This window comes from Phaseolus vulgaris, chromosome 7, assembly GCF_000499845.2.
Source record: "Phaseolus vulgaris cultivar G19833 chromosome 7, P. vulgaris v2.0, whole genome shotgun sequence".
NCBI classification, from domain to species: domain Eukaryota; kingdom Viridiplantae; phylum Streptophyta; class Magnoliopsida; order Fabales; family Fabaceae; genus Phaseolus; species Phaseolus vulgaris.
Genome location: NC_023753.2, coordinates 11,891,399 through 11,911,303, shown reverse-complemented (window position 1 = coordinate 11,911,303; position 19,905 = coordinate 11,891,399). Strand labels below are relative to the sequence as shown.

General features: G+C 32.8%; 3 protein-coding genes across 3 annotated transcripts; 1 reads left to right on the top strand and 2 right to left on the bottom strand.

The window, feature by feature from the left end:
- The first annotated feature begins 975 nt into the window (after positions 1–975).
- LOC137829046 (uncharacterized) lies at positions 976–1,734 on the top strand. Its single transcript, XM_068635841.1, has one exon. The coding sequence runs from the start codon at positions 976–978 to the stop codon at positions 1,732–1,734; it is 759 nt and encodes a 252-aa protein (XP_068491942.1).
- A 1,406-nt stretch (positions 1,735–3,140) lies between these two features.
- On the bottom strand, positions 3,141–6,676 carry LOC137829045 (uncharacterized). Its single transcript, XM_068635840.1, has 5 exons — positions 6,082–6,676; positions 5,634–5,962; positions 5,214–5,357; positions 4,255–4,472; positions 3,141–3,831 (listed from the first exon to the last, which is right to left on the bottom strand). Exons 1-5 carry the CDS (start codon positions 6,674–6,676, stop codon positions 3,141–3,143), a joined length of 1,977 nt encoding a protein of 658 aa, XP_068491941.1.
- Positions 6,677–16,214: 9,538 nt separating this feature from the next.
- On the bottom strand, positions 16,215–18,530 carry LOC137827668 (transcription factor HHO3-like). Its single transcript, XM_068633904.1, has 5 exons — positions 18,038–18,530; positions 17,611–17,900; positions 17,205–17,481; positions 17,047–17,123; positions 16,215–16,743 (listed from the first exon to the last, which is right to left on the bottom strand). The coding sequence occupies exons 1-5, from the start codon at positions 18,171–18,173 to the stop codon at positions 16,372–16,374; spliced, it is 1,152 nt and encodes a 383-aa protein (XP_068490005.1). The 5' UTR covers positions 18,174–18,530; the 3' UTR covers positions 16,215–16,371.
- Positions 18,531–19,905: the final 1,375 nt, after the last annotated feature.

Sequence of the window (19,905 nt, the reverse complement as noted above, 5' to 3'; positions counted from 1 at the left end):
AACTCTTAAAATTAATTTAAGTAGAGATTGATTAAAATTTATGGACCCAGAAGAATATATATAATATTCAAAGGATAACAATTTTGTTGGGAAAGAGAGAAAAAAATAAATTGGTGAAATACATAGTGCATCTCATGCACGGTTCATGGGCCAATCTCACATAAGTATGATGTACTATACACTTATAAGAAAAAAATTAAAACTAAATTACAACTCAACACTCTCTTAATTTAGTTTTTCAACATTAAATTTTTTTTTTTAAATATTTAAATCTTTTTCACCTTGCCGAATTGGTAAGAACATCTGTAAGTTGATTATGATTGTTGCAGTATATCACTACAATTTTCCTCCATTCACTTGATCTCTCAAATAATCAAATTTAGTGTCAATATATTTATCTCTACCATAAGTTACAAAGTTCTTTGACAAGTTTATTATAGACTTGTTGTCAATGAAAAACTTCATTCCTACATCATGCTTTAACTTGAACTTAATAAATAATTTGTCTAGCCGTGCACTTTGACATGCGCACAAGCATCAATTATGTACTTGACAATACAATATCTTGTTCCTTCTTCAAGCTCCATGAGATTGGGATCCTTCTACAAAGAAAAAGTAATTTTATAGTGCTTTTAAGATCGTCCTTAACACCTCTCCAATTTGCATATGTGAACCTAACAACTTCTATTTTCTAAGTTGACATGTTTTTGTGTGGGAACATAATTTCATTTGTCATGGTTCCTTTGATGTACTTGAGAATCCATTTAGGGGCTAGAAGATGAGATATCCTAGGACTCTTCATGTATCTCAATATTACTCCTACAACAAAGTCTATATGAAGTCGTGTATGGGTTTAAGTGGAAAGTGGGGGATGGTAAGGAGATTTCTTTCTGGGAGGACAGTTGGTTGAGCTGTGGTACTTTGAAGGGAGTTTTTCCGAGACTTTTCTCTCTAAGCTCGGCTAAAAACGCAAAAATGGCTGAGCTTGGGTATTGGTATAATGGTGAATGGGTGTGGAATTTGGACTGGCGTAGATCCTTTTTCGACTGGGAGAAGTCTTTGGTGGAACAACTGTTTCAGAGTCTGCAAGAGGTGAAGTTGGTTTTTGGGGAGGCGGACAGTTGGGTCTGGAAGATTGGGGAGAGTCAAACTTTCTCAGTCAACTCTGCCTATGTTCAGGTAAGGCGGGTTAGAGGAGGGGAGTATTCTCCTGTGTATAGTAAGTTGTGGAGGTGCAAAGCCTTGCCATCTACTTTGTTCACTGCTTGGAGGGTGTTGGAGAATAGGATTGCCTCTAGGGTTAACTTGGTAAGGCGCAGAGTGGCGGTAGAAAATCTCTTGTGTTGTTTGTGTGGGGAGGAGGAGGAGTCATCTTGTCACTTGTTCTTTGTTTGCAGGTTTGCTTGGCATGTCTGGTGTCTATGCTTTAAGTGGCTTGGTGTGTCGTCTGTAATTCACAAGGACCCTAAGTCAAATTTTTCACAATTCAGGATGAGTCAGACTTCTGTTTCGGTTAACGAAGTTTGGGGTACAATTTGGGTTAGCATTGTGAGCGAAATCTGGAAACATAGGAACTCAGTCATCTTCAATAGAGGTATGGCAGATGTGTCTGAAGTGTTCGCTTCGGTGCAAGTAAAGGTATGGTCTTGGATTTATGCAAAGTCTCGTTCTGCTTATTTCCCTTATTCTAGTTGGGTTTTAAATCCTTTGGCTTGTATGAGGTTGATTCATTAACATTGGTTAGTGTTGGTATGGTTATCTCTTTGCTAATTTGGTAGGCATTCTAGTAGGAGACTGGTGTCAAGTATTTCTGTATAAGGGTTGGACCACCCCTGAAATGGTCCCTATTTATTTATTTTATTGCTGATAAAAATAAATAAATATGAAGTCGTGTATGACAAATATATCGTAAAGAGCCAACACTTTTCTTATACTCAATTTCATCAACTTTCTCCTAGGTTTTTTTTTTCTCCAATACTAAACCAGTCTTAAACAAAGTAGTTGTTGAATTACAATTCAAATGAATCTCTTTAACACCTCCACAACATATATCATTTGGTGCATCACCATTCTTTCCTTTACTCTCGTGAATTTACCTAAAAAATATGTTAACTTCCCAATTTTGTCATTTCAAATTTAGTCATCCTCTTAATGACATCAATCTCACCTTCATGGTTCCCTATAATAAGAAGATCATCCACGTACTACCACATAATAACTAGGTTTTGCGTCCAACGAACATATACTCCAAATTCACAAGTGCACTTCAAAAATCCATGTTGCAACATATATACATCAATTCTTAGATTATAGGCCCTTAGTGCTTGTTTGAGTCCGTAAAGTCTTTTCTTTAGTTTGAAAACTTTGACTTCCTATCCTTCAAGCTCAAATCCAATAGTTATAATACATATACTTCTTTGTTTAGAGGTCCATTTAGTACGATAGATTTTACATCATGTTGATGTATGATCCATCCTTTTGAATTTGCAATAGTAACCACATTTCTTATTGTTTCGATTCGTGCCACTAATGCAAACACTTCAAGTTTTTGAAGAAATCCACGTACTACAAGCCTTGCCCTATAACTTTTAGTCTTCAACATATTGATGACTCTTTTACGACAAGTGTATCGAGTCAAAAGTAATAATTTGTCCCTAAGGATGGATATCGAACCCACAAGGAACAATTATTTAAAATCCTAATAGTAGCATTCTAATATAAATCAAAATAGAAATGACAATAAAATTGGGAATTTAGGGTTATGGAACGGAATAAATTCAAAACAGTAACAATAGAAACCTGGATTAAAGGAAGGCGCCACAAACAAAGTTTGATAAGCCTAAGGATGATCGCCACAAGAATTGGTGGATTCTTGATAAGATTGCAAGATGCAGGGAAAAACCCTAGCAGAGAAACACTCTCTTAAAATGTCAAAATATTCGTCCCCTATTCTGAGTTCCAATAGTGTATAAATTACAAGTTTAGCTAGAGGTCTTTTCTTGTTTGTAAGAAAATAAGGCGAAACTACAATCCCTATATTTCAAGAAGGATCATTTGCCCCAATGGTTAAGTTGATACTTTCCATCTGGGTTCTAGGTTAAAATCCTACTTGAGGCAAAAATAATAATATTATTCTATTTTTAAGGATCCAAACATGTTGTGCATGTAATCAATGAAGTCTTTTTAAACTGTGGGCAATTCAACAATTGGGCCTCCAGAATATTAGTCACCTTGTGCTGTAAAGTCTCTTGGGCCTTTTTAAGCCTTCCTCTTGTCATGAGTCCGCCTAAGTCTAGGATGACTTGGTCAAGTTCCTGCTCACTATGCCCTTTGGTTTGGATGTCCTCATCATTCCCTCCCTCTTGAGAAAGACTTGAAGTTAATTCCAAAGCTTCATCATCTGCAGTAAAAGGAGACAAATCAGACATGTTAAAAGTGTTACTCACATTGTACTTACTTGGAAGATCAATCTTGTAGGCATTGTCATTAATCTTTTCTAACACTTGGAAAGGTTCATCCCCTCTAGGTTGGAGCTTTGATTTTTTTTGTTTAGGGAACCTTTCTTTCCTCATGTGTACCCATACCCAATCTCCAGGCTCAAAGATTACTTTCTTTCTTCCTTTGTTAGCTTGCTTAGAATAACCTTCAACCTTTTTTTCAATTTGTGCTTTGACCTGTTCGTGTAGCTTTCTCACATAGTCAGCCTTAGCATGTGCATCTTTATGCTTTACAACATAAACGTTAGGCATAGGTAACAAGTCTAATGGAGTTAAAGGATTTAATCCATACACAATTTCAAATGGAGAACAATTTTTTGTGCTATGAACAACCCTATTGTAAGCAAACTCAATATGAGGTAAACATAATTCCCAAGCTTTCAAATTTTGTTTCAAAATAGTTCTAAGTAAGGTACCCAAAGTTCTATTCACTACTTCTGTTTGTCCATCTGTTTGGGGATGACAAGTAGTTGAAAACAAAAGTTTGGTACCTAACTTACTCCATAAAGTCCTCCAAAAGTGACTTAGGAATTTTGTATCCCTATCACTCACAATACTTCTTGGTAGCCCATGAAGTCTTACTACTTGCTTAATGACATATGAAATTTTTTCTAAAGATTCAACCCACTTGGCATGTCTTTTATTTAATTTTCCTAGGCATTTTAAGTACTTTAAAGACTCATGGTCACTATGAATCACAAATTCTTTTGGTAAGAGATAGTGTTGCCATGTTTGTAATGATCTCACTAAGGCATACAATTCCTTATCATAAGTGGGATAATTTAAGGAACCACCATTTAATTTCTCACTAAAATAAGCAATTGGATGACCTTCTTGCATCAAAACAACTCCTATACCCACATTTGATGCATCACATTCAATTTCAAAAGATTTTGCAAAGTTTGGCAATGCAAGAATGGGGGCATTAGTCAATTCATGCTTAAGGGCGGCAAAGACTTTTTCCTGTTTTTCTTCCTATTTAAATCCAACATGCTTTTTAACAATCTCATTTAGGGGTGCTGCCAAGGTGCTAAAATTCCTTACAAATCTCCTGTAGAAACTAGCTAGGCCATGAAAGCTCCTAACCTCACTCAAATTTTTAGGGATAGGCCATTCTTGGATAGCCTTCACTTTTTCATAATCTACCTGAACTCCTTTGGCACTTACCACAAAACCCAAGAACGCAATTTATTCAGTACAAAATCTGCATTTATCAAGATTAACATACAACTTTTCTTTTCTAAGAACATTCAAAAGAGCACACAAATGTTCCTCATGTAATTCCAAACTAGTGCTATAGATCAAGATGTCATCAAAATACACCACAACAAATTAGCCCAAAAATTCTCCCAAAACATGCTTCATTAATCTCATAAAAGTGCTTGGGGCATTTGTTAGCCCAAATGGCATCACACGCCACTCATAAAATCCATATTTTGTTTTAAAGGCAATTTTCCATTCATCCCCCTCCCTAATCCTAATTTGATGGTAACCACTTCTTAAGTCATTTTTTGAGAATATACAAGCACCGTACAGTTCATCCAATAAATCATCTAACCTGGGAATAGGGTGTCTATACTTGATGGTAATGTTATTGAGTGCTCTACAATCTGTGCACATCCTCCAAGAACCATCCTTTTTAGGCACCAAAATAACTGGAATAGCACAGGGGCTCATGCTCTCTTGTACCCATCATTTGTTCATCAGTTCTTATACTTGAGTTTGAATCTCCTTTGTCTCTTGAGGGTTGCTTCTATAAGTTGGCCTATTAGGCAAAGATGCTCCTGGAAGAAGGTCAATGTGATGTTCAATTCCCCTTAAGGGTGGGAGTCCTCTAGGAACATCACTTGGAAACACATCCTGGAATTCATGCAACAAAGAATCAACACTAGGAAGAAAATTAATTTGATTAGAATGGTAAGCAACCAAAGTGTTGTTTTTTCAATAAAGTAAGTAAAGGGGTTTGCTAGAAAGTAGCAACTTTTTCACTTCATTCACTTTCAGTAATCCACTCATTGTTCTCTCGTGTGTTTCTCTCTTTTTAGGTGTTTCACTCTTGCTCTATTTAGGTGTTTCACTCATCTCTCTTTTCTCTTGGACTCTCTTTTCTCTCAATTTGATTTGATCCTCACACACCTCTCTAGGAGATAAGGGTTTGAGAATGATCTTCTTATTATTCTGCATGAAATAGATTTTATTGGTGAAACCATCATGAATAGCCTTGGTTTCAAACTGCCACGGCCTCCCTAACAAAATGTGAGTTGCTTCCATTGGAACCACATCACACAAGACATTGTCATTATATTGTCCTATGGATAGGTTCACCTCCACTTGCTTACTCACTGTCATCTCTTCATCTTCACTAAGCCATTGAAGCTTGTATGGCCTTAGGTGCGGTTTTGTCTCCAAATTCAATTTGGTAACTAGTCTTGAGCTAGCTACATTGGTGCAACTTCCTCCATCAACTATGAGTGAACATATTTTCCCTTGAATGGAACATCCAGTATGGAAAATATTTTCCCTTTGGGTTTGGTCCAAAGCTTCATTTTGCTTCCTAAAAGCCTTCGAATCATCAACAAATCACCCTCCAATGTATCCAACTCCACCTCTACCTCTTCCTTCTCTTCTTCACTTAAAGGTTCACTGACTATTTGTGTCTTTGATAAACTGATCATATTCTTTTTTGTTGGACATTCTGAAGCATAATGTCCTCTTCCCAAGCATTTGAAACATTTTACCTCACTTGTTTCCCTTTTAGTTGATGAATTACTATGTCTATAAGGTGACTTCCCACTTGAAGATGTGACTGAACTTGAGGGAACTCCTTTATCCTTCATCACCTTATCCTTCCAATTGAAATTTTTATTATTTTTAGAACTCCTCATGATTCCCTTCCTCTTGAGTTGTTGTTCTACTTGGTTAGCCTTGTGCAACAACTCTTTCATGTCAACATACTCTTGCAGCTCCACAACATCCCTAATATCATGATTCAATCCATTCAAAAATCTTGCCATGTTTGCTTCGTTTTCTTCATTCTTTCCAGCTCTAATCATGGTCACCTCCATCTCTTTAAAATACTCTTCCACACTTCTATTTCCTTGAGTCATTCTTTGAAGTTTGAGTTGCAAATCCCTATTGTAGCTTGCTGGAATATATCTCTTCCTCATAATCCTTTTCATTTATGTCCAAGTGTTCACCATGGGTTCCTCATATTTAATTCTCTCTCTTTGGTATTTATTCCACCAATTTAAAGCATAATCTGAAAATTCAGCTGTTGCCAACTTCATCTTCTGCTCTTCATTATACTCATTGCAAGCAAACACATGCTCTACTTTAATTTCCCACTCCAAGTAAGCACCAGGATCACTTTTCCCATTGAATGTGGGAATATTTAATTTTATTCCATCAATTCTCAGAGTTCTTTGTTCTCCCTCATTTTCTCTTCTCCTCCTCCTATCTCCCCCTTTATTTTCTGGATTTACTTGTTGTGCTTGTTCCATTTGATTCAACCTCTCATGGAGTCCATCACTTTGTTGTTTCATTATCCTTTCCAAGTGTTGTGTTAAGACTTGCATCTGTAGTTGAGAAAGTCCACTATCTAACGATTCCCCTGCCATGCTCAAGTAAATAGATTACATATAACAATAAGTTTGGGCCTCACACCACTTTCTCACGTGTTTACACTCAACACTCGTGTTTCACACAATAAGGCTTTTTTTTTAATGATCAGACTGCCTTTTACCACTCTTTCTCTACTTAAGGTTCTTACAAGAATCAAGCAATCAATAATCCATAATCACTTTCAAAGGTATCAATCAGAATCAATTAAAAATAATAGTAAAGAACAAAATAGTGAAGAACAATTTCACTATCAACAAACAAGCAAGACAATTAAAAAAAACATCAAGCAAAACAATATATAGAGAAAATAAAATATGTAGACAGGACACTTTTAGAACTTTTAACAAACACCAAGTATGCATTGAATAAGAACTATTTTTTTTTTGTTTTCCTCTTGTTCTTTTTTTTCTATTTCTGTTTTCCTCTTCTTCTTCCTTTTTTTTTTCTTTTTTTCTATTTTTTCTTTTTTTTTCTGTTTCTTCTTCTATTTTTTTTAAAAAAATAAAATAAAAATGAACAGTACCCTCGTAACAGTACAACATGAACATTAATGAGGAGAAAAAGAAATAAAAACAGGATGCACAATTATATTATGACTCAAATCTTTGCTCTGAATACCAACTGATATGAATCCAAATAGAAATGACAGTAAAATTGGGAATTTAGGGTTACGGAACGGAATAAATTCAAAACAGTAACAATAGAAACCTGGATTAAAGGAAGGTGCCACAAACAAAGTTTGATAAGCCTAAGGATGATCGCCACAAGAATTGGTGGATTCTTAATAAGATCGCAAGATGCAGGGAAAAACCCTAGCAGAGAAACACTCTCTAATATTGTCAAAATATTCGTCTCATATTCTGAGTTCCAATAGTGTATAAATTACAAGTTTAGCTAGAGGTCTTTTCTTGTTTGTAAGAAAATAAGACGAAACTACAATCCTTATATGTCAAGAAGGATCCCCAATGGTTAAGTTGATACTTTCCATCTGGGTTCTAGGTTCAAATCCTACTTGAGGCAAAAATAATAATATTATTCTATTTTTAAGGATCCAAATATGTTGTGCATGTAATCAACAAAGTCTTTTTAAACTGTGGGCAATTCAACATTTGGGCCTCCAAAATATTAGCCACCTTGTGTTGTAAAGTCTCTTGGGCCTTTTTAAGCCTTCCTCTTGTCATGGGTTCGCCTAAGTCTAGGATGACTTGGTCAAGTTCCTGCTCACTATGCCCTTTGGTTTGGATGTCCTCATCACATTCACTAAGTATAAGAATATGTAGAATAATTTGATTTGAAAGATATTGACATAAGTTTGCATGAAAACAAAATAAAGGAGTAAAAAATTTCAATTAAGAAAATTGGGAATGGGGTTAATCCTTCTCACTTGTCTATAGTTTTGAACATATAACTTTTCATCTTGATTAACATTGATGCACATATAAAAATCATTCATATTGATTTCTCGCATACAAAATTATTAAGAGAGTCTCCTAAATATCAATTCATTGCATATTTATAAAAACTCCTTATCATTACAAACAAATGTTATAAAGCAATTAACACTTCAAATCTGTTTCTAACATTCAAATATGTTAAACATTATCATTTAGGTCAGATGTTTAGAAGTACTTTCTAATCAAATATAAGGATTAAAATCATGAATAGTTTCAAGTTTTGATAATAAAATGATACTATCAATCATCAATCAAGAACTGAATATTATAGATAAATATCACCTCAATATATAAGAGTTTGAACAGATTACTCTCAATCCCAAAGGAAAAAATTAGTCACTCATGTTACAAGCATGAACAACAAGAAAAGAAGATCTAGAGCATTTCTCCTTGACGACTGCCTCCTTTAGAGTTTCCAACCTTTGGCTCCCCTAATGATGTATAGGGTTATGTTTCACGCCTTCTATTTAACTTAATTGGGCTTAAGCTAACTAACATCTTGCTTAAGCGAGATATTGCTTGCTTAAGCAAGTTTCACGAGAAAAAAGCTCAATTTTGTCTTTTCATCTTATCTTTAACTTGATCCATTTTCCTTTAGCCATTTTATCTCCATCTTGCCTTAGATTCCTGAAATTAACACAAACATGAGAATAAATCGTTCTTATTAATCTCATAATAAAAAAATATGTAAAAGGGTTCAAATTTCTAAATTAGAGGTTGAATTATAATTATTTTATCAATTAAAGTCCATAAGTGCCTATCTTTTTTTATGAAATATTACTAAATTATGATGCATATCACATACTTCGTACCATGTTCATAATGGTCCAACTCTTCCTTTTTGTAGTACCACTATATTGTAGTGTGTATGCAAGAGTTACTTGATGCTCAATTTATTCCCTTTCATAGAATCCTTTAGCTGTATATTCATCTCCTCCATCCGATCTCAGGATTTTGATCATCCTCAAACACTTCTAACACATCATTCTTTCTTTTGATCAAGTAAATCCACAATTTTCTTTAAAAATCATCAAAGAATGAAATAAAATATTTTTTACCTCCAACAGACTTAGTTTCAATATGACCACAAACATATGAGTAGACTACTTGTAAATTGTCTTTTGTTTTTTATGAAACATATTGTTGAAAAGAATTTCTTGGTTGCTTAGTCACCATACATTCCTTACAAACTTCTTTAGGTGGAGAAATATGAGGTAAACCTTGTACTATGTTGTTGGTCTTCAAGTTTTTCATATCTCTAAAGTTAAGATGCCCAAAACAATAATGCTAAAGGCAATCCTCCTTCTTTATCATAGTTGCAAAACATTTGTGATCTACTACATTGATTTTAACCTTGAAATTTTGATTCTTGGTTAAAGATGATTTTAAAATCAAATGATGTTGTTTATCATGTACTCGAATAATTTTATCTTCCAATCTTGAAATGTATCCCTCTCTCAAGTAATTGACCAAGATTTATTAAATTACTCTTCATTTCTAGAACAAACTAAACATTTGTAAAAAAGTTTGGCCAATATTCTTTGTTTTAATCACTATCTTTCCAACTCCTTTTGCCACTAAAGCATGACCATAAGCAAACTTCACCTTGTTTTTAGTGGATTCATCAAGACTTGTAAATCAATTTTTCCTTCTTAAATACGTGTCGAGCATCTGTATAAAGATACCAACAATTTTTTTCAAGTCCTTCTACTTGAGTGGTGGTTACCATTAACAACATTTGTTTTAAAGTCATCATCCCCTTCTTTTTGAGTCATTTGAACTTCATCTCTTTTTGGATTTAGTTGCCGATAATACTTGACAATGTGACTCATTTTGTTAATTATAACACTTCACATTTTTAAATAAATTGTGTCCTTTCTTTTTCTAAAAATAAGCTCTCTTACTCTCTTCCATCACATCTTTGTTCTTACCTTTCTTCTTGAAGGTTTCCTTTGGATTTGTTTGTGTTTGGAGAGCTTGCTCAATTTTTTGTTCTTTTCCATGTTCAATCAGCCTCTATTCATGTGACTCTATAAAAACTTGAAGCTTCTTAATACTTAACTCTTCAAAATTATTTTATTCTTTTATAGAGACAACTATGTGACTAAACTTTGTTGGTAAAGTACGCAATACTTTCTCAATAACTTGCAACTCAACCATCTTCTCTCCATGACCATTCATCATGTTCATCATCGTCTGAACATGAGTCATATACTTATTCACCTTCTCTTACTTTTCATTAATAAAAACTCATATTGTCGTTGTAAGATTTGAAGCTTCACATTTCTGGTCTTCATGGCACCTTTATGAATCCTTTTAAGGATCTCCTAGACCTCCTTTGATGTCTATGCTTGCACAATCTTTTCAAAGTTTGTTGTGTTAACATTCTGATGCACTATTCACTTTCGTATCATAGATAAATCTCACTATTCACTACAATAAAATCATTAAATAGCAACCAAATTTAGAGACCAAAAATAATTAGTCATTATATCAACTAAATTAGATACTAATTTAGAGACTAAAAAAATTATTAGTATCTAAAGTGATTTCTATTATTAATAAAAATTAATAAAATAATTTTTAAATTGATAACTAAATTAGCTACCTAGGTTTTAGTTACTAATATTTTCGATTCTAAATTGGTCTTTAAAAGACTAATAGAGATTAATTTAGAATATAAAGTGGTAAGTAGTTAAAACCTTGGTAGCTAAGGGTTAAATACCAATTTAGAGACTATTTTATAAATTTTTATTAATAATAGAAACATACCAATAATTCTTTTAGTTTATAAAATGGTCTCTAATTTAGCAAATAGTAACTAATTATTTTGATCTTTAAAATTAGTTTCAATTTAGTGATTTTCTTATAATGATTAGTGAGTTTGATGCACTGTACACTAAAAAAATTGAAATTGAATTACAACTCACTAAATTTAAGATCATTAAGAATTTATCTACACTACTTGCAAAGCAAGGTGTAAAATAAACTTGAAAAAAAAAACGAGAGATAAAATTAAAAATGCTTAATGAGAAATGTATGGAAAGTGAACATCTTTTTCTATGGATTATATGCGTAATACAATTGATAAATATAAGTGTCTTAACTGGATCACGAATTAATATTAAATGTAAATGGATTTTACTTTTCAATAAATCTCATCATAAAATAAAAAAATGAAAAAAAAAAAGTGAGTAATTAACAAACGCAACTTTAATCTAAGAATGCAATATTAAATAGTAATAAAGAAGCGCAACTTGAATTTAAGAAAGAAATTAAAGTGTGCATTGTTCTTGTGAAATTCACGCTAGGTATTTAAAGTCAAGAAACCTAACAAAGCTTGTTATTGTTTTTATTTTATTTTTGATGATAAGGTTGCAGGAATATTCCTTGCGATAATTATGAAGGGAAAGTTGAATTAATTAATATTTAGAAAGAATCCATGAAACACTCATTACTTAAACACCGTACCCTTTGTCTGTATGTTGTTTTTGATATTTTGGAAAGAGCATTAGGGTCACTTGACCTTAGATCCACTCAAGGGACAGATTTAGCTTCACTACTCTTGCCTAAAAAAGAAAATCTCCTATGCTCCAACTCACACAATCAACAATATTCATATAAAATTATAATAACATCCACTTATCAAACGCAAATTAATATTTTTTTAGTCAAACTACACGTGGTTCAACTACTCATCCAAACACATCCTTCACGTCTGAACCCAATTTAAACCTTTCAGATCTCCTATATAATCTCAACCTACATCTACACAAAATGGCTGTCACTTTTCGTTAATCTAATACATTTAATTATATTTTTATATATTATTAAATATATTTTTATAAGATTTTTTCTGCGGATTTTCTTATAAAATTTCATGAGAAATATTAATAGAAAAGTTTTATAAAAGCTAAAAAGAGTTGTTATATTCGGTTTGGGAGAAAAGAATATGGTTTGATTTGTGAGGCTGACCTAAATGAAGATAATATAAATTAAAAGGGAGAATATACTATGACATTGAATGAATAGATATCGATATTAATTTAAAATAATATTCCTCTCTTTGTCCTGGAATATTCGTGATGGGACCATATATAATATAGGTGACTTTGACGACAATCCTCATGAAATGCATGTTTCTTTTCTCCCTTAAACTCGTAAATGAAACTAAGTATGCGTTTAAGCAAAACAATACAAAGAAGGCTCCAATTGCAGCTTTTGTTGTCTGTTTTCATTTTTTGTTTGTTTCTGAGACTAGCTCGGTGCTCATCCGGGTAACTGCGTAATTAGTATATAATTTAATTGACTCTTGTTGATGTATCAATCTTTAATTCTCACCCTTTCCTTTTTTATAACAAATAATCGTAGATCACCGTCACGCAAATGGTAGCAACATTAAATTACTTAATGCAGACTATGTATTAAAGTCTTCAGTTTAGTTTTTTTTTTTCTTTCACAAAAAGCATTGAATTCTAAAACCCACCATTTCTTTATCTAAAAATAATAATCACATTAAAATATAACATTTAATGGAGGTTTCAACCCGTATATAAAAGAAAACCTATTAATTTTCTATATTACTTCCACAAAACTACAACAAAATTAACAAAAGACCTCAACTTATAAAGATAAGATAATAGTTTAAACTCCTTATTCAATTTTACATAGTTTTTCTCTCTAATTTAAACTTTATTGCACGTAATAGTTTTACAAAAATAAATTATCACACACTATCAGAATATCTCTCATCTAATTTACAAGTTCCCCTCATACCAACATAAGTCTCCGTTACACATAATAACTTTCCAATAAGATATTATTATCAGCTGTTTAATGTGCACCAGAACCTATATCTTATTTATTTCACCTACAATAATAATCACATCCACCATAAATATACAACAAATACCTACTTATATCCACTACATTAATAACATTGTGTAATCATATAAATTTTAAACAAATGTAACCTTCTATCCACCATAATGTCCTAAACTATTGAATGTGAATATTTATATTTTGTAAATACTTGTTTTTTTTTTCTTTTTTTACGATAACTAAACATGGTTAATCTATGACAATTGAATACTCGTAAGTAAACTATGCATATATTAAAAATATTTTTTGAAAAAAAAGAAAACAAAGATACATTTGTGTGTGTTTTTTTTATCGTGTATTAAATTGCCATTCTCTAGATTCTTGAAACAATTAATCCCCGTATTGTGCAAATGTATTTAGTATTGTACGTATCCATGTACATGTAATATGTAGGTCTAAAGTTTTCTTCAACTTATGCACAGTGTCGATATAAAAAACAATTTAAATACATATATTTTTAACTTTTTAAAATGTCTTTCTAAAATAAAACCATAATATATTTAAAATTTTAAATAAACAATATTTTTAATATGATGATTGACATGTTTTCTCAATTTTGAAGTGAGAATAATTATAAATATGCAAATATAACTATGATCCGTTTGACAGGCAATAAATTGTAAAAAAATGGACATTTGTAGAAGTATAAAATTAAATCTAAGGTTCTGGATCATAACTTAAAATAAACTATTTTTTAAGTTTAATAAAAAAAAATTATGACAGTCGCGTTTGAACTACAACATCAGACATTAAATATGTACATTTCTTACAATGGAATTCCATGATTCAGCATATCACTAAACAATAACACTGATCATGGTCTTCCTACATGTAACATTTTTTTAACATTCACTCCTTTGGAGCCCCAAAAGTTAAATCCAGCAATTACGGGACCCATTGAAGCTAAAAGGGTCATGAAAAATCCTTTACATTGTCATTCGATTGCATTGCAAAATCTCCTCCTCCTACTTACATTCATTTTTGCCAAAATAGAAGTTTTTTAAGTTCAAAACTCTGATAACTGCAACATAAATTTGACCTTCGTGTTTGACATAACCCCAAGAAGCGTTGACTGATTGGGAAAAAATAGAATAATGTGTAAATTGCTTTTATCTATGTGTAATTGAACTTTTAAACATAATGCCGATAATTTAGTTTTTGTTGACCGAGTATAAAACAATGTATCAAAAAGATTATACTCACTTAGGCGATTTGTTGGTACTGAAAGAGATTAGTATTCACTTGTTGAAAAGAGGTTATCCATGATCTACATAAGAAAATAAATAATAATATAAACTGGGTAACAAAGTTATCAAAGTTTGAATGATAAAAAAATGGTTGGATCATGGTTTTGGTTAATCTCTCTTTGCTATATATTTGAAATTAACTTTAATGAATTGATTAACTGAATAGAAAAAGAGATGGATTACTTTAATCCATGTGATCAGAAGGAATATTATTGAGTATCCACACCTAACTCGCCATATAATTAGAAAGGTTGGCTGATGGAAAGCTTTGACTTTTTGTTTTTGTTTGTGCATGTACATTTCTTGTGCTTTTAAGGTCATTTTGCGTAAAGCAATGTGTGTCGGTTGATTACAGAGGCAATGCAAAGGGTGCTAGGATAGAAAAATGAGAAAAGAGAGGAGGGTAAAAGAACATTATTTACTATTCAGGGGCAAGTAATCTTCTGAAAGATTCTAGTAATCTTCAATGATTTCCACTTCCAAATAGAAGTACTTTACCTGCTAATTAATTAAAAAAACTTAAGTCTTTTTTTATTATACCTAATAATGTACTGCAACTTTTTGTCTGTTCATATTAAAGAAAACAAATGTTTCCATTTGATTTTACTTGAGTTATTCCTAATCTATTAACAACTCTTCCAAAGGTTAAAGAGACTTAACTTTATTTAAGAAATTATAAATGTAAAGAAAAAAATGAGATGAGGAACTCAGTGAAAATGAAAAAGGAAATTGAATTAATCCGTCCTTAATTATAAACATGTCTTTAGCCATATTTTCCCAAGTAATGACCAAAAAAGTAGTTCAAAGAGAATCAAATTTAGAAGATTCTAGAGCAGAATCCTGCAGTGCAAATAAATGACTTGAATATTTGTGCAAACTTTCAATACCTTTGAGTATTTGGCAATGTCATGTGCAACTCGCAAGGTTATTTTGGCTCACTCCAAAACAAGAAACAAGGGCCAAAACAATTAATGAGAACCATCCGGCAAAACCTAACCGTTGCTGTAATCTTTAATATTCCACAATAGTATTTGGTCATAGCCCAATTAATATCAGACCATTCTTTAAATCAAGGAAGGTCTTCTTCACCAATATCGTAATTCACAGATGCTGAAATTGGCACTTTCACTACTGACACATGTCTGCTTCTCCTTTTGTCCTGTGTAGGTGATGTTCGTTGCATATTCCATTGGATATTCTTAGATCCTCCTTAAGAATAATCAAGCTACAACTACAATCCATTAATTCTAACTCCCACCAAAAGCAATGTAGGTGCTTAGGTGGACCACTGAAATAACGCATCACCAAAACAGTTACACTGGTGTGATTAAAAATTTGCTCAATGTGTAAGAGTATGACTGAGTCAGACTAGTAGTAACTTTTAATTAGTCACAATCATAGGAAGTACCAATTGAAACATTGATCATGCTTCCAAATTTAAAATTTGAAATTTCAGTTCACCTTCTGTGCAAGGAGATAACATGGTAGACAGCTAAGAGGATGGGGTGGACTTATTTAACATCAAAACTGTCACTCTGTGTATTTAACCTCTGATTTAAATCCCATACAACAGGCGTAAAGATCATTTTAGTACAAAAATAACGTCAGAAGGAAATATCAATGGACTTTCTACAGTAATTTGGTAACAAAACTTGTGCAACATCTTAAAACTTAATAACCAGGGGAAGTAGAGGTGTGTGTAGAGGAGGATGAGGTAGGGGAATTTGAATGGACAGCTCCTTCACTGTGATGAGCCCTTTCATCTGAATTTGAATGTTCAGAATGCTTAGATTTCTTAAACTGTGGCTTCTTAATTGAATCAGCTGATGGTTGTGAAACAGGTGTAGGATGTGTGGCCACTGGTGCATAAACTCCACCAGGTGCTGCAACTGTGATCACTTCTCTCGATGCTGTTGAGGTGGCTACAGCTGCATATTCTGGTGACTGAACAAAAATGTTCCCTACAAGGACAAAAGGCGCTGCTTGTGGACTGGAACTGTTGTGAACCAAGGGACTTGGCCTTCTAGTGTGCAAACGGTATTTCTGTCCAAAACACAGAAAAATTTAGACTATGATTGAAAATATTGAACTGTTGGAACTCAAGAATATTTACTATACCTTCTGAAACAAAAAACTTATTTATTTTGGAATCCCTTAAAACTGGAGGGGAGGGGTTCAGGAAACAAGAACGAACAGTTAACGATTCCACATCGTGGAGACTAGACTAGACAATGGAAATTACACTAGCAAAGACCCCGATTGAGATTCTACCGGCTTAGGCTAATTTTGATAACCAATCTTTGGGAATCCGGATACATATACAACATATATATATACCTAACATACCTGTAAATGGCTTTTGACTTCATCATTTGTGAGGCCATCAACATTCATTAGCTCTCTGATTTGTTTTGGTGTGGCAGCTGCAGAAGACACGAAAATATGCAATTACAGTAACATCCCAAACACATGACATAACAATCAAAACTGATTAAGATACTCACAATCTGCACCCCCAAGTTGCTGAAGGGCATGCAAGAAGCGCTTATGCAAGTCCTGAGACCAGCACCTGCGCTGCTTTCTCTGTCCCTCGTTCAGATTTTTTTCTGGGGTGAGTTCTCCGGCGCTAGAACTCGCAGCAGCTACCCGGGTTGAAGAGGGTGCTTTACACAATGATTCAGCTGCCTTTGCAGCTCTTTCTTCCTTGTGGAATGGGTGGAAAGCACCACCAATACTTCCACTTCTCTTCAATTCCATCCCAGGCACTTTCCTAGTCGCATCCTGGACAATTTGACAAGGAAATTGCATACACACAAAAAGGAAAAATAGTCAATTAATCAATATCGTCTAACAAAGCACAAAACTCACTCAAACAATGGAAAATTCACAATTAAGCTTTAGTCTTCTTACCTCCTCAGCCGGGGGATCTGGATTCCACAACTGAACAGATCTAAGCCAGTCGGATTTCCTCTTATCACTGTCATTATTCTCATTCAAAACGCTTTGCTTGAGAGAATGCTGTTCATTGTCTTCATCATCTTCATCGCAACAAGGGGATGATGATGCCCTTTTCTTGATTGGAATGAACTCCTCCAAAACTGGTCCCTCCGTTGATGTTGTCCGCTCCGAACACTCCGATTGACCATTCAAATTATACTCGCTCGTGGTACCAGACAATTGTTGTTTGCAAGCTTCAATGGCTGCAAACATATAATAAAAGCAACAAAACCAAGAAACGAAAACCCACTCAGAAAACAAACCCAGAAAATAAAGGAGGAAACTTTATAATCTTGAAGAAAACAACAAAAGGGTATGGTTTGTTTGTTTGTTGAGTTACCTTGAGTAACTAGTTCCAAAGAAAGAGGAAGCTCTTTGCAGAACACCTGAATCTTACGGCGTTCTTCTTCCAATGCCTGGATGTAGTCAGGAAATCCCATCTTCAAACGCTGTATTTTCTCAGTGAAGAAATACATTTATGGAAGCCAAGGTGGTGGCGTAGAGAAGAAAAACAGAGAGAAGAAGAGGGAGAAGAGATATATAAGGAAATGGCGTTTTGTGGAAGCAGAGAGGAGCGAAGAGACAGAGCTTCTCATTGAAGAATATGGGATCTTAGAATCAAATTTGGGAATAATAAAATAGACTTGTAAACCAAGCAAGAAAAACAATTGGAAAAACTAAAAAGAAAAAGAAAATTCCCAACAAAGAGGAAGAGTGAGAGAGAAAGAGAGACGGGTCGAGAAAACGAGACATTGAGTTGAAAGAACGGCTCGGGAAAATATCGCGGTCGGGGCGTCGCATACAGAATCTTTGATGCTTTTTATATTGTTTTTTCATTTGTTTTGCTCTCCTCGGGGTAGAGATAAATTGTTTTTAATTTTGAAAAAGAAAGAGAAAATAAAACTGCTGTATAAAATAAAAATATTTTAAAACAAACCCAAAATATTTTAGTTAATTTTATAATCCTTATGTTTGACTTAATCGCACTATTTTTAATTCATAATTTAATATAAGCATTTATAAATTCATATTAAATTATTAAAATAAAATGGTAAAATATTTTCAATAAAATTATTTTTAATTTCTACTGATAAGAGAGAGAGAGAGAGAGAGAATGGTATTTTATAGGTTTTTTACTTGTGAACTATTTTTCTCTGTCTATGCACCAATAACTGTTGTGGTTTAAGGATAAGATCAACAACTGTCTCTTGTATCCTTTCTGTTTTTTCTGCTAACCTTTCTATTTTAATATTTGATGGATTATCTTATGAAAGGTAAGTTTGTGTCAAATTATATTAGGTTCTAAATATCGAAACATCCAATCATAAATCATTACATTCAACAAATTAGTTAAATTTTATATAATTATTTACATTATATAAATAATACTTTAAATTAATTAATAATATAAGGTTATACTTTCCGTTAATATTTTATTAAATTCATAAATTTCACTTGTAAAGGAAATCCTAAATATCGCATTTTAAAATAAAAGTTAATTGATATCAATTATTAAATTACATGTTTATTAATATTAAAATAACTTGAATTTGATATATTATTTAAAAATTGAATTGCTAAATTTAAAAATTTAAAAATATAAGATATAATTTAACTTGTAATTTTTTATAGCATGTCACGATCATCAATGTTAAAGGAAAATATAAAAAACATAAGATTTAGTAATTTTATCTAGATGATTAACTGTTACTTGGTTATATTTGAGAATATTTTCGGAAGAAACAATTATTTTTGAAAAATTGACTCACAAATAATTCATAGTCCTTATAAGATATTTTTATGTAATAAGAATGGCAGAGAGTCCAATTTTGAATTTCCTTGTGTTCTTAATTAGTTTTTTTTTTTTTTAATTAGTGTTTTCATTAACCTACCTTCATGTCTTTCAAATCAAACAAAGACCTATCCAAACCAACTTAGACAAATTAGTCAACCTTTAAAAACACCTCCACACTACTCAAGAGCATCATGAAGGTCGCTATCTCACTCTTCAAATACAACTCCACACCTGTCATTAAACACCATGTCTTCTATTCCACTCTCAATTTTCAATCTTCTCTATACTGTTTTTACCACAACAACCACCACAATTGTTCCCCCTTTTCACTCACCTCTACCCACCCGACCCACTATATGCACCAAAAATCTAATTGTCTTTCTTTCATGGCATTGATCCCTTAGATTGATTAT